This window comes from Mobula hypostoma, chromosome 5, assembly GCF_963921235.1.
Source record: "Mobula hypostoma chromosome 5, sMobHyp1.1, whole genome shotgun sequence".
Classification (NCBI taxonomy): domain Eukaryota; kingdom Metazoa; phylum Chordata; class Chondrichthyes; order Myliobatiformes; family Myliobatidae; genus Mobula; species Mobula hypostoma.
The window spans coordinates 165,802,249-165,814,463 of record NC_086101.1 but is presented as its reverse complement, the minus strand read 5'-3'; the positions used below and the strand labels follow the sequence as shown (position 1 = coordinate 165,814,463).

At 40.1% G+C, this 12,215-nt stretch overlaps 1 protein-coding gene across 2 annotated transcripts in view; it reads right to left on the bottom strand.

The window, feature by feature from the left end:
* cmya5 (cardiomyopathy associated 5) overlaps positions 1-12,215 on the bottom strand; it is a 112,596-nt gene that overhangs the window by 82,492 nt on the left and 17,889 nt on the right. For both annotated transcript variants that reach the window (XM_063049332.1, XM_063049333.1), the window contains exon 2: positions 768-5,208. In XM_063049332.1, coding sequence (XP_062905402.1) covers positions 768-5,208 — 4,441 coding nt within the window. The remainder of the gene's footprint in view (positions 1-767; positions 5,209-12,215) is intronic.

The following is a 12,215-nucleotide window of genomic DNA, read 5'->3' as shown; positions in this document are numbered from 1 at the left end:
CTTTCCAATCTCTCACCACCCTCTGAGTGAAGAAGTTCCCCTAATGTTCCTCTTAAACATCTCAGCTTTCACCCTCAACTCTTGACCTCTAGTTCTAGTCTCACACAACATTAGCGAGGAAAAAACACGTTTGCATTTATCCTATTATACCCCTCATAATTTTGTATACCTCTGTCAAATTTCCCTTCATTCTCTTATGCTCCAGGCAATAAAGTCCTAACCTGTTCAACCATTCCCCGTAACTCAGGTTCTTAAGACCTGGCAACCTATACTGGTCTGTTGTTACAAGCTACTCCTGTTGGCTCCATTTATCTCCCTATTTCAATAACCCCTCTCCACTATTTGCCTGATGCCCTTATTTTTGGGTGCCTGTTACAACAAGTTTCAGGCAGAATGGAGATTGTTGCATGATTAATTGATAATAACTACTAAACTGATATCCCCAATAGAGTCAAGTTTTCTTATATTTGTAAATGGCTCATCAAAACATTTAGGCAATGCATGTATTCCTTCCAACTAGACATTTTAAACATCAGTATAAGGAATAAAACAACACAAGGAAAATTTTGAAGTTAGATAATTTTGCTTAGTTTACAGTATTAGTAGCCAATAATTATCTTTCTATTCATTTAATAAGTATTGAACTTTTTTTTTAACCAATCAAGTGCCACAGAAATAAATTTTCACTGGAAGGCTGCAATTTGGGATGAATGCTTCAATGTGCAAGGTGATCTAAATGTGGGTTTATTTAACATAACATTTCTCACCTTTAGGTTCACCACAGCTGCATCTATTGAGATGACATCATGATCTTGATGTTCTCCAAACAGTTTATCAATTGCAAAGATTGGAAGCCCACAGGTAACACAATAGGTGTCTGCTGGCTTTGGTGGTTTCTGTGGGATTACTGCAACTATATCCTCTCCTACTGTCTTCTGGAGACTCGATTCTTGAGTTTCTTCTTGATTAATTTCTTCCAACTCTTTATCTGTAAATTCCAGACTATCAAGTTCTGCCTGGTTTCTTTCATCCTCAATAATTTTCACATCTTCCATTAAAGACAAATCTTTGGATTCTTCCTCTACATCTTTCACAAGTAAATCCTCTGAGCTGTCATGAAGATAAGCTTTATCATTGATATCCACCTTATTCTGGATCAGCTCTAGAGGGCAATGCTGTTGTGGAACCTCAATTTCATGATCTTGTGTTTCACTTATTATTCTGTGAGCATCTTGCTCAGTTTGAATATCATCAAAAATATGCTTTGACTCTCGCTCATAAGTTATTACATCAGTAAGTATCTCATTTGATGGCATCTTGGGTGACTCATACTTGTTTTGCATGGGTTGCACTGTGTCACCAGTAAGGCACTCTTCTTCCTGCAATTGTTCAGTAAAAGCTGGAATAATTTCATAATTATTGACTTCAGATTGAGTCACATCATTGTTTTCTTCAAAACCTGTTTCATCTATAGTTTTTCTTTGGTCTTCGGTTTCAATGTTAACCTTTTCCTTAGAAATGCTTTCAATACTCTGTAAATCAATTATTTCAACATCTGAAGTTTCCATTTCATCAACGGGTATTGGAATTTCAGTTGATTCTGAATGTAATGTCCTATCATTAAGACCAAAGTCTTCTTTCTGAACACCTTTACAGATTTCTTCATCCATTCTTGCTGTATAGTCTGTCTTCCCATATTCTTCTGTCCCTGGTTGTGGAGCTATTTCTTCAGTCTCTAAAATGTGCTCCCCAATGATTATTTCATCATGTGCTGTATCTTCAATATTTCTGGATGGTTTAATGCATTCCTGGTCAGCTTCCTGTCCCAATTCAGCAGGAGCTTGTTCATCTTCAATTCTGAATTTTTGTTCAACAGATTGTTCCTTCTCCAAAATATCAAATTCATTCTGATAAATATCTGCCTTCTTACTGGACACACATTCCTGAGTATCTTTAATTTCTAGTGCTGGCAAATTATAATTAATGTCTAATCCTGTTTCACTGGAGAGATTTCCGTATTTGTCAAATGAATAATCTAGATTGACAAGATGCCCTGTATCCAAGTGATCTTCAACATCAGCGGAAAGTTTTTCTTTTACATAAAGTGTTTCCTCAACAGGGAATGTTTGAATATCCAGTGTTTCCTTACTTGCCATTTCATTAGCATTTTCTTCCTTTTGCTCAACTGCCATACTTAATTCTTCTGAAACTTTCTCACATGTTACGGATAGAGTTTCTGACAAAACTTTTTGATCTTCATGTTCTTCCATTGATTTTTCTTCATATTCTTTCTGTAGCTCCAATACTTTTTCAGAATCTCTTTCTTGCATTGGAACTTCTGCCTCATCAATGTCTATTGCAGGAAACTGCTCTTCACTTTCCGAAAATAATGAAATTCTTTCTGCTTCAACGGCAACATTTTGCGGCAATGCTTCACTCCAACAAGGAGATTGCTCTGGTTTCATTCCCCTTGGCAAATCTAGGATATCATCCTTCAGGATGTACTTCTCGAAGTACAATCCATTCCCTTCATCTGTGTCAGATGAATGACAATGAAATGAAAGTTCGGGATTACTGCTGTCCTCATCTGACTGGTCATTGTTTTGGTCTCTCCGTCCCTTAGCTTCCTCATAGAGGTCTTTATAATAAAATGCCAGTGCAGGTGGTTCCTCTAGAAGTGTAAGGTCAACCAACTTGGTTGAAATTGGAAAACTATGGGAGCGCGAAAGAATTCCTTCAGTCGTGTCAAAGAGCAACGAACCAGCTTCCTTATGATAAAATACACCTGCAATATCTCCTTCCTCTCTTTTTCTCAATGGCTCAGGCTTGGGTGTTTGTACAGAAAATTCTGTTGTATCGTCATAGCTTCCAGGACTTCCAGACACATCAAACTCATCAAAATTAAAAAGCTCTTTTTCTTCTGCGCTCAGGCCCATTTCCAGGTTTATCACAGATGGATTCTCTACCTCTGGAACTGGTAATTCCAAGACTTTGTGTCCTATTGTAACTGGATCAATGGGGACTCTTTCATCCACCAAAGTATATTTTTCAAAATAATCATATTCCTTGCTTCCGCTCTTCTTAGCAGACTTATCAACTGCAGTGCTCTGTTCAGTGGATGTAGGATTGGATACTGTAGCGGTGGAAGGATTGGGTGTCTCAACTGATGTGGGTTTAGATTCGCTCCCATGAGAGGGATTAGAGCTGATAGTATGAGGATTGGATCCAAGTCGATGGGAAGCATGTGTCTCAATCTCATGAGTGGGATTGGTTCTAATCGCATCAGAGGGATTTGACCCAGCCACATTGGAAGGATTTGATCCAGTTACATGGATATGTTCAGCATGCACTACAGAGGAAGGAATGGATTTTCCCACAGTGAAAGAGTCCCATAAATTCTGAGGATTCGGGTGTTGCTCACAATGTTGTGATGCACCCAATAAGCTTGATTGTTGTGCATCCTTCATTCTATTAAAACTATCTGTGCTCGCAATATCACCTTCAAAATATTTTTTTTCAATATTAGGATTGACTTGTAAATACAACAGGTTGTCCTGCATTTTGCGACATTCCTCTTGGTCCACTGAACAAAGGTTTGCTGGAGCAATAATGTTCAATATTTCAGAACCTTCAGCCACTATGTTGAACACAGCTTTCTGAATTTTACTATCTTCTTCAAGCTGTAATTTATCTTCCAAATCCACTAACCTTGAGAGACAAGCATCCTCAGGTGTTCTGTGAAGGGATCCATTTGGCGCTTCCAATGTCTTCGGATTTGCCATTGAGTAAAATGGTTTCTCCTGTATCTCAGCTTCATGCCTTTCTGAACTTTGAGGTGTTTCCATACCTGCAACCATCCCTACAGTTGGAGTGAAAGATAAATTCTGTAAGTTTACATCTGCAGCTTCTACACATTCATCTTTGATTACTGATCCAAAATTATCTGTGCCTTTATAAGGTATTCCAGATTCTGCACTTCCCATGGGCTTCATAAGCTCTGAACTGATAGTTATAGGCATCCCTAGGAAGTTGACTTCTGGATTTGCCATTGAGTAAGCTTGATCCTCTTTTATCATAATTTCTTGTTTCTCTGGAAAACTATGAAGTATTGTTTTTGTTAATGTGTTGCCAGCGGGACTTCTATTTAAATGTGATCTATCCTCAAATGGAACAGATGTTAGCTCCATGTCAGAAGCTAATTTTTTACAGTCTGGAATAGATGTTTCATGAGAAAAGGGCGGACCGTAATCTGAAGCAATTTTAATATTTTGCAAGTCACCCTTGCCTGTAGGTATTGTTCCATTAGATATTACCATCTTGGAAGGTGAAGAGAAGAGCTCTGTATCTTTACAAGTCTCTTTCGAATGTGAAATTCTTACAGGCTCTGTACTAGTTTCTACAGACAGCCTTGAATCTTTGCACTCTGGTGATGCTGAAATAAGTCCTGTATCTGAGAAATGTTTCAGAGTTTCTGATTCTCCTTGCTTTCTTAGTTTTGCTGGAGGTATGCTAACTTGCTGGTCTGGTCTTGTTGAAAATGAATTGATTAAACAACTGTCTTTCAGCTTTACACTATTTTCATTCTGTTCTACTGTATTTTTATGATGTTTCCTCCGACAGTGCACTGGAGCAAGATGTTGCACAACATCTTCAGAGGTTGCTGACACTTCATGCATCACATTTTCATCCTCACTAGGTTTTCTTGCTAATTTCGACAATACTGGTCGATGTTCTACGAGCGGTTGACTGTAAACCTCTGTCTTATTAGTCTCCTTCAACAATTTTGAATTTGTCATTTTGTCCATTCCAACTTGTTGAACTTTGTCTGCTTGTGTTCTTAAAACACACAAGTTATTTCTGGCCATTTCCAAGGTGTCCCCGGGCCTGAGATCCATTGCCTCTACACGATGCTTCTCAGATTTACTCTTTTTATTGCTTTGATGCTCATTCACAGATGAGCACTGAGACAGTTCATCTGTAATAAATATTACTTTCCCTGGTGGAGAGCTCAGAGGAGTACTTTCCATGCTGTAAACGTCAGAGGCAGTGCTTTCCGATGCCCATGGTGTGGAGCACCGACTACTTGAAACAGTTTCCCAAATAATTCCACAGTCCTCACTTTGAACCGCCAACATGGAGAAGGATGAGCTTGACATAATGTAATTCACTTTAGGTTTTACTGACTTGTCTTTAATGACTTCCTTTAGGCTATCAGAAAATAAGCAAACAAAGTTGTAAGGCAAGATTTTGCATTGTACATTTCCAAACTATTTCAAATACATAAATTATTTTTAAAATAAATTTACAGTAACTCCTCAATTTGTGATCATTTGATTCATGCATTTTGACTGTGACAGCATTGACCCTGTGGGGTACATGTCACTCTGGGGTTCGTGAAGCTAGTCACTTCAATAATAGATCACCACTCTATCAATAGGACTGAAAGAGTAATATCAATAAGAAAGCTCAGGAAGTGATAGAGCAGGAGTTGAAGAGACAATCTTGATGCAACACCCTTTTTAGAATTGATTCAATTAGCATTCATTTTGCTGGGAATGCCTACTGAGAGCCACGTGAGATGCCAGTGCAGTCCAGGAAGCAGTATTTCATACAAAGGCTGAGTTTAAATGCATTGTGGGCATTTGGGTATAGTGTATTCCTACATGTGGCAAGAGACACTCTGCTCATTATAGCAAAAAGAGCTTCATAAATAGAAGTTACCCCCAAAAATTATGTTTTAGAAAAATTCAGTAAGTAATCATAGATCAAGGAGTTACTATAACATGTGCTAAAGTAAGACAATAAAAACATTGTAGACATCTGAATTTTAAAAACTACAAATTGCGTATACAAAATTCTGAACAGTGTCAATTGTCTGATAAACTATTTGAGCAAGATACACAACTGTAAAAGGATCCACAACTTCTGCTCAGAATTACTGTGGTGTATGTGGTAATGCCCTTGTTAGGTTTAGAATTCTGAGGGATATAAAGACGATAACCTTCATTGGCCATTTTGACATATGTTTTCGAACAGCCTCAAGCTGACCCAACTCAGAACAATGGTATATTAGCCAGAGTAAAAACTCAAGGGTAAAGTTTACAGAGGTTATTCGGTGCTTGGATGTTAGTTGCTTGTTCACACCTTCTGGTTACTGTCTTGTTGATAGAAATGTTTTGAAGTGTTCAATTAATTGTCAGACTTTCTCAACATAAAGTGAGATTTAGCTGATTCTTGCAAAATTTTCACTTGACTCACAAATGTGTGGTCCGGGTTAGAACATGATTGAAAGCATCAAATACAATAAAAGGAGGCAGGAACAGATGCATGTAACAGGAAGCCAAATCCCAGAGAATTCAAAGAGTAGTTCTATCTTAACATCACTGATGGGAAATCTTCACCAATGGTGATTTTTCCCAAGCTGAACCAACAGCTTTAGCAACAACAGCAGATCCATACCCAATCACTGGTCATAGTCATCAATTTATGCCTCAGGATATTTTAAGCTGCTGTAGAGGTATTATCTCACAGTTTGTTGTGCATTGATATAGCAAGTAATTACCACTGCTCCCGATAGCAATAAACAAGATTCCATCCTCTACAGTATGGGAAAGTGATAAAGAAGATATGTGAGAACAAGACTTTACCCACATGGCAAACCTTTCCAAAAGTAATATGGCATTGCCTGCATACTTACTGCCTTGGATATTTCACTCCAGCAACATGAAGTGTTTATCAAGCTTAAATATGTAAGAACTCTAGTATTTTTAAGTCACGTTTGCACTTTTCATTCCATTTTCCTCAAATAATTTCAGATAATTGTTCGGCATTTCCACCTCCTCCAGAGTGACCTTATCCAATACATAAAACAGTACAGCACACAAACAGGCCCTTTGGCCCACAACGTCTCTGTCAAACACAAGGCCAAATTACACTAAATTTAACTAACATTGCCTCACCTACCAGGTAGGTGGTGGGGAGGGAGGGGGTGAATGAAGTGAAAAGTTGAGAAGTGATAGGTGGAAGACATAAAGGGCTTAAGAGGAAGAAATCTGATAGGAGAGGATAGTGGACCACGGGAGAAATGGAACGAGGAGGGACACCAAAGGGAAGCGATGGGCAAGTGAGAAGAGAAAGGGTAAGAGGTGAGCCAGAATAGGAGATTGAAAAAGAATGGGGGAAAGGGAGAAATTACTGTAAGTTAGAAAAATCGATATTCCTGCTATCAGATTGGAGGCTATGCAAACGAAATATTAGGTGTTGCTCCTCCAACCTGAGAGTGGCTTCATCACGGCAGTAGAGGAGACCATTGAACAACATGTCGTCATGGGAATAGAAAGAATCAAGAACGTCATAGTTGCCTTGTAGCTTAAAATACACTCCCATCGTAAATATATTATGCTGTAGAACCATTTGTTCACACGCAAAATAGTAAAACATACGGTGAACAACTAATTGTATTTGACACCTGTCAATCAAAGTGAGATGTACAGTTGACCCCTCCCCCCTACAGCAATTTATTTTTCAGAAAACTGCCCATACAAAATTCACAAACCACTTCCCAAATTTATAAAATCCCTCTCATGGGATATGTGTGAAAAAAAGTAAATTAGTTAGTACAAAATATATTCTATTTGAACTAGTGTTTCATGATGCATGCATAGACAACAGTTTTGTGTTAAAGGAAATCATGATACCATCCTGCTTTTTGGAATGCAACCGGCTACACTGTGGAGGCCATCTATATTGGACTGAGCAGTGTACATACTGTATTTGTGTTTGGGGCCTTCCATTACTTGGTCTTCCCGAAGTGTTTTCTCTTATTGAATGAAATACTGCTTCAGCTCAGGGCTTTGGATTCTGATTGGTTTTTTTTTCCTCACCTAAAACAAGGAGTTGGTCAACAGATACACATATTTGGTGAGGCAGGTGCTTTAATAAACTCGGGAAAGGAAGAAATTGCATGGACAACAGACACAGTTGCTGTAGTTCAAGAGTCATTTGGAACTTGAAGTGTTGTTGAGGCCTATTGAAGGCCATTTGTGGTCTGAGTTGTTGAGGTCTATTGCCTTAATAACAGTTATCTGTTATATTGTGTGAAACAAAAATTATACAAGCATTGATATATATTTGCATGTATATGGGCATCTTTCTTTGTTTTTCTCTACGAGTTAATTGGACCAGTTCTATTTATTGCAATACACTGAAATATTCCATTCCTGAGTATATAAATCATTTCATTAAAACTTCTGTGGATTCTACTTCACTAATTTAAAGTTTAGATTTATTACATATACAGTACATTAAAACACTGTTAAATGTGTCGTTTGCATCAATGACCAACACAGTTGGAGATGTGATGGGGAGAGCCTATGAGTGTCACCTGGCTTCCGGAGCCAACACAGAATGCCCACAGCTTACTAACCACAACTCATACGTCCTCGGAATGTGGGAAGAAACCGGAGCCCAGGAGGAAACCCATGCAGTCACAGGGCAAACGTAAAAGCTCCTTCTAGGCAGCCTATCCCCACTATTGAGGACATTTTAAAAAGACAGGTGTGTAAAACGGGCCTGAAGGATCATTGGGGACCTGAGTCACCCCAACCACAAACTGTTCCAGCTGCTACCATCCAAGAAACGGTACTGCAGCGTAAAAGCCAGGACCAACAGGCTTCGGGACTGCCTCTTCCACCAGGCCATCAGACTGATTAATTCATGCTGACACAACTGTATTTCTATGTTATATTGACTGTCCTGTTGTACATACTATTTATTATAAATTACTATAAATTGCACATTTAGACAGAGACATAACGTAAAGATTGTTACTCATTAATATGAAGGATGTAAGCAATAAAGTCAATTCAATTCAAATTCAATGCTACCACAGTGTACAACAGAATATTCCACATTGAAACAACCTTAAATATTGGCACCGTAACATAGTGGTTAGCGCACCACTTTACATTTGGTGTTCAATTCCCGCCACTGCCTAAAGAATTTGTACATTTTCCATGTGACTGCATGGGTTTCCTCCAGTTTTCACTCACATTTCAAAGATGCACGATTTGGGTTAGTTAGTTGTGGTCATGCCACATTGGCAGCCAAAGCATGGCAACCCTTGTGGGGTGCCCAGCACAATCTTTACTGATTTGATTTATGCATTTCACTGTATGTTTTGATGTACATTCAAGATTCAAGTTTCAAGATTCAAAAAACTTTATTGTCATTCTAACCGTATGTAGCCCCCCCCCCCGGCCACCCTCAGGGTCGCTCGGCTCGCTGTCGTCTAGGGAAACAGCCTCGGCCCCGCCAAACTGGGTAATTAGTTTGTGTGGATGTTGTGTGATGTACCCCACCCCGCCCAAATAACAGACAATACACCAGATGCAATTAAATGATTTACAGTTTATAGATATTACTAGAACTATATAATTAAGAGAGAATAAAATATAAAAGGAAAATAAAAGGTGCCACACTTATCAAAGTTCAATCTCTTTGTGCACAAAACAGTTGGAGCTCAAGGACCTTCTTCTTCAACCTGCGACCCCTCGGACCACCTCGATCAGCCGCCTGGGACCACCAACGGTGGTTGACCAGACGCTCCACACGAGTTCGTCTCCGTCTCCTCACCGAACGCCCTCCTCGGGGTCCGATCCCGTTAGCGGACATCACAGCACCTCGTCCATCCTCTGTCTCGCTCTCCCGCCTTCTGCCCACAAAACCCCGCGCATACAGTATCTTCAAATAAACCAAAAACGTAACAACTATCCCAATTGGTTCATAACATATTTCTTATCACACTCTAAACTAAAACAAGCTGCTAGCGCAAACTTTCTCAGCATTTAACACAACAAAGCCACATTCCCCAGATTAACATAATAAAGAGGCCATTTTAATTAGCCTCTGCAGTAACATAAAAGTTGAAACCCCCTTACACATACATCAGCTCCGCCGGGCAGAATGAGACAGCGTTCCCCAGGAGCAGTGCAATCATAACATAACAAACACAACACTAAATAATAAACATAACAATAAATAGTAAAACACAACAGCCACATGTCAGCTAAAATCAGGTTATAAGTGTCCAGTGCAAGTTAGAAGTGTCCAAAAGCAGAGTCAGGTAGAGCAGCTATTTAGCAGTCTGACTGCCTGTGGGAGGAAGCTGGTTAGTAGCCTTGTGGTTTTAGTTTTGATGCTCCTGTAACGTTTGCCTGATGGCAGAAGAACGAACAGTTCATGGAGAGGGTCTGAGGGGTCTTTAATGATGTACCGTGTCTTCTCGAGGCATCGACTCTGAAAGAGGTCTTGGACAGAAGGTAGGGAGACCCCAATAACCTTCTCTGCTCCCCTAATCACCCTCTGCAAGGCTTTTTTGTCAACAGCACTGCAGCTGGAGTACCAGGTTGTGATGCAAAAGGCCAGCACACTCTCAACCATGCCTCTGTAGGATGTAGTTAAGATGTTAGTGGAGAGTGATGCTTGTTTAAGCTTCCTCAGAAAGTGCAATCTCTGCTGGGCCCGTTTCACAATCCCAGTGGTGTTCCTGGACCAGGTGAGATTGTCCGAGATCTGCACCCCAAGGAACTTGATGTTTTCCACTCTCTCCACTGTGGAGTCGCTGATGCTGAGGGGTGTGTGCTCAGGCTGAGAAAAGCTAATCTCTTAAATCAAAACTTATTTTAAAAATTTACGCTCTTGGGTTATGACAGAGAAAAGTGGATCAGAATAAGAAAAGGAGCAGGAGTTGGCCAAATCAGTGCCTTGAAACCCCTCTGACATTCGATAAGATCACTGCTGACCTATCTTATCCTCAACACCACCTTCCCATTCCCTTCCCAAATTCAAGTCTGTGTCAATCTCCACCTTGACTATATTTCTTGACTCTGCCTCCACAGCTCCCTGTCCCAAAAAGTCATGACCATCTGAGTGAAGAAATCCCTGCTTTTCTTTAAGTCTGCCCCTTTTTTCTAAGTATCCACCTGCTAGATACCCATAAAACCCACCTGCTAGATACCCACAAAATCTTGTCCATTTCAATAGCATCACATTTTTGTTCTCTTTACCTCAGTAAAGGGATATTCAGGTATGTGTATATATATATATATATATATATATATATATATACTGTATCCTCCTTAAATTTGGAGACCAAAGCTGTGGCTAAAACCTCTGGATACTTCAACCTAGAGTTCTGCGAGAGGTTGTGATTAAAAAAAATCATTCTTTGAACTTCATACAACACATGACACTAGCGCTCAGAGTGGTGGGCGAAGGCTGAGCAGCCCCGGCTAATAATCTCATTAGAGGTCTCTCAGCCCAGTGTGGCAGTGCGCAATAGAATTTGGTTGAGTCCATTCTCAATTTTGGCCGCAAGATAGGGGAGGCTGTTGATCATTGGTGAGCACTGTATTGCACAAAGGGGAGGATGGTAGGCTGACCATTGGTGAGCACGGTCCTGCACAGAGGAGAGGCCAGTAGGCCGATGCGGATCATGAAGTGCATTTTCCAAGCATTGAATAGACTCGCCCTGCTTGGGATGTTAGGTCAGCCTCTCCCTCCCTCATTACACCCCTTGACTTCCCCTAACACACTGCCGACTGACTTATCGGATCGAACAAACTCTCTCGTGTAGTAGAAAATTGGAGCAAATTTTTCATTCTAAAGACAGTCCAAAGTGACGATTTTTGAAGAGGATGTAAGCAGACATCCCACCCTGCAAAAAGTCATTTCAGGGAGGTAGCACCATCAATTTGCTCTCTTGCTTGCTCTCGCGCTCTCTCTCGTGGTCGCTCTCGCGCTCTCTTGCTTTCTCTCAAAAAAATTGATTTCCCTGATATTGTATATAATTTGCGGGCATCAGGGAGCCACTATTAATATGCGATAACTCCCGGAACTTCCAGGAGAGGTGGGATGTCTGTGTATGAGTTGGAAGAGGAGGATTCTAGGCCCCAGCCCAAGGACAATTCTGATAAGGTTAATGATGAAGAATTTCAATCTTCTGAGTCATTTCACTGCATTAGTGCAACAACAGACACACAAAAAGTCTGTCTTTACAATGGAAGTTACTTATCAATGGGTTTACATGGACTAGTGATCCAAGTTTCCTTTGTGCCAAGTCTGCAGCAGAGAAGAAAAGAAAGAAAATATAGTGGGTAAAATGCTAGGACAAGATGCAGCATGAGAAAGTCTTGTATAAAATTGTGTCTTAGGCT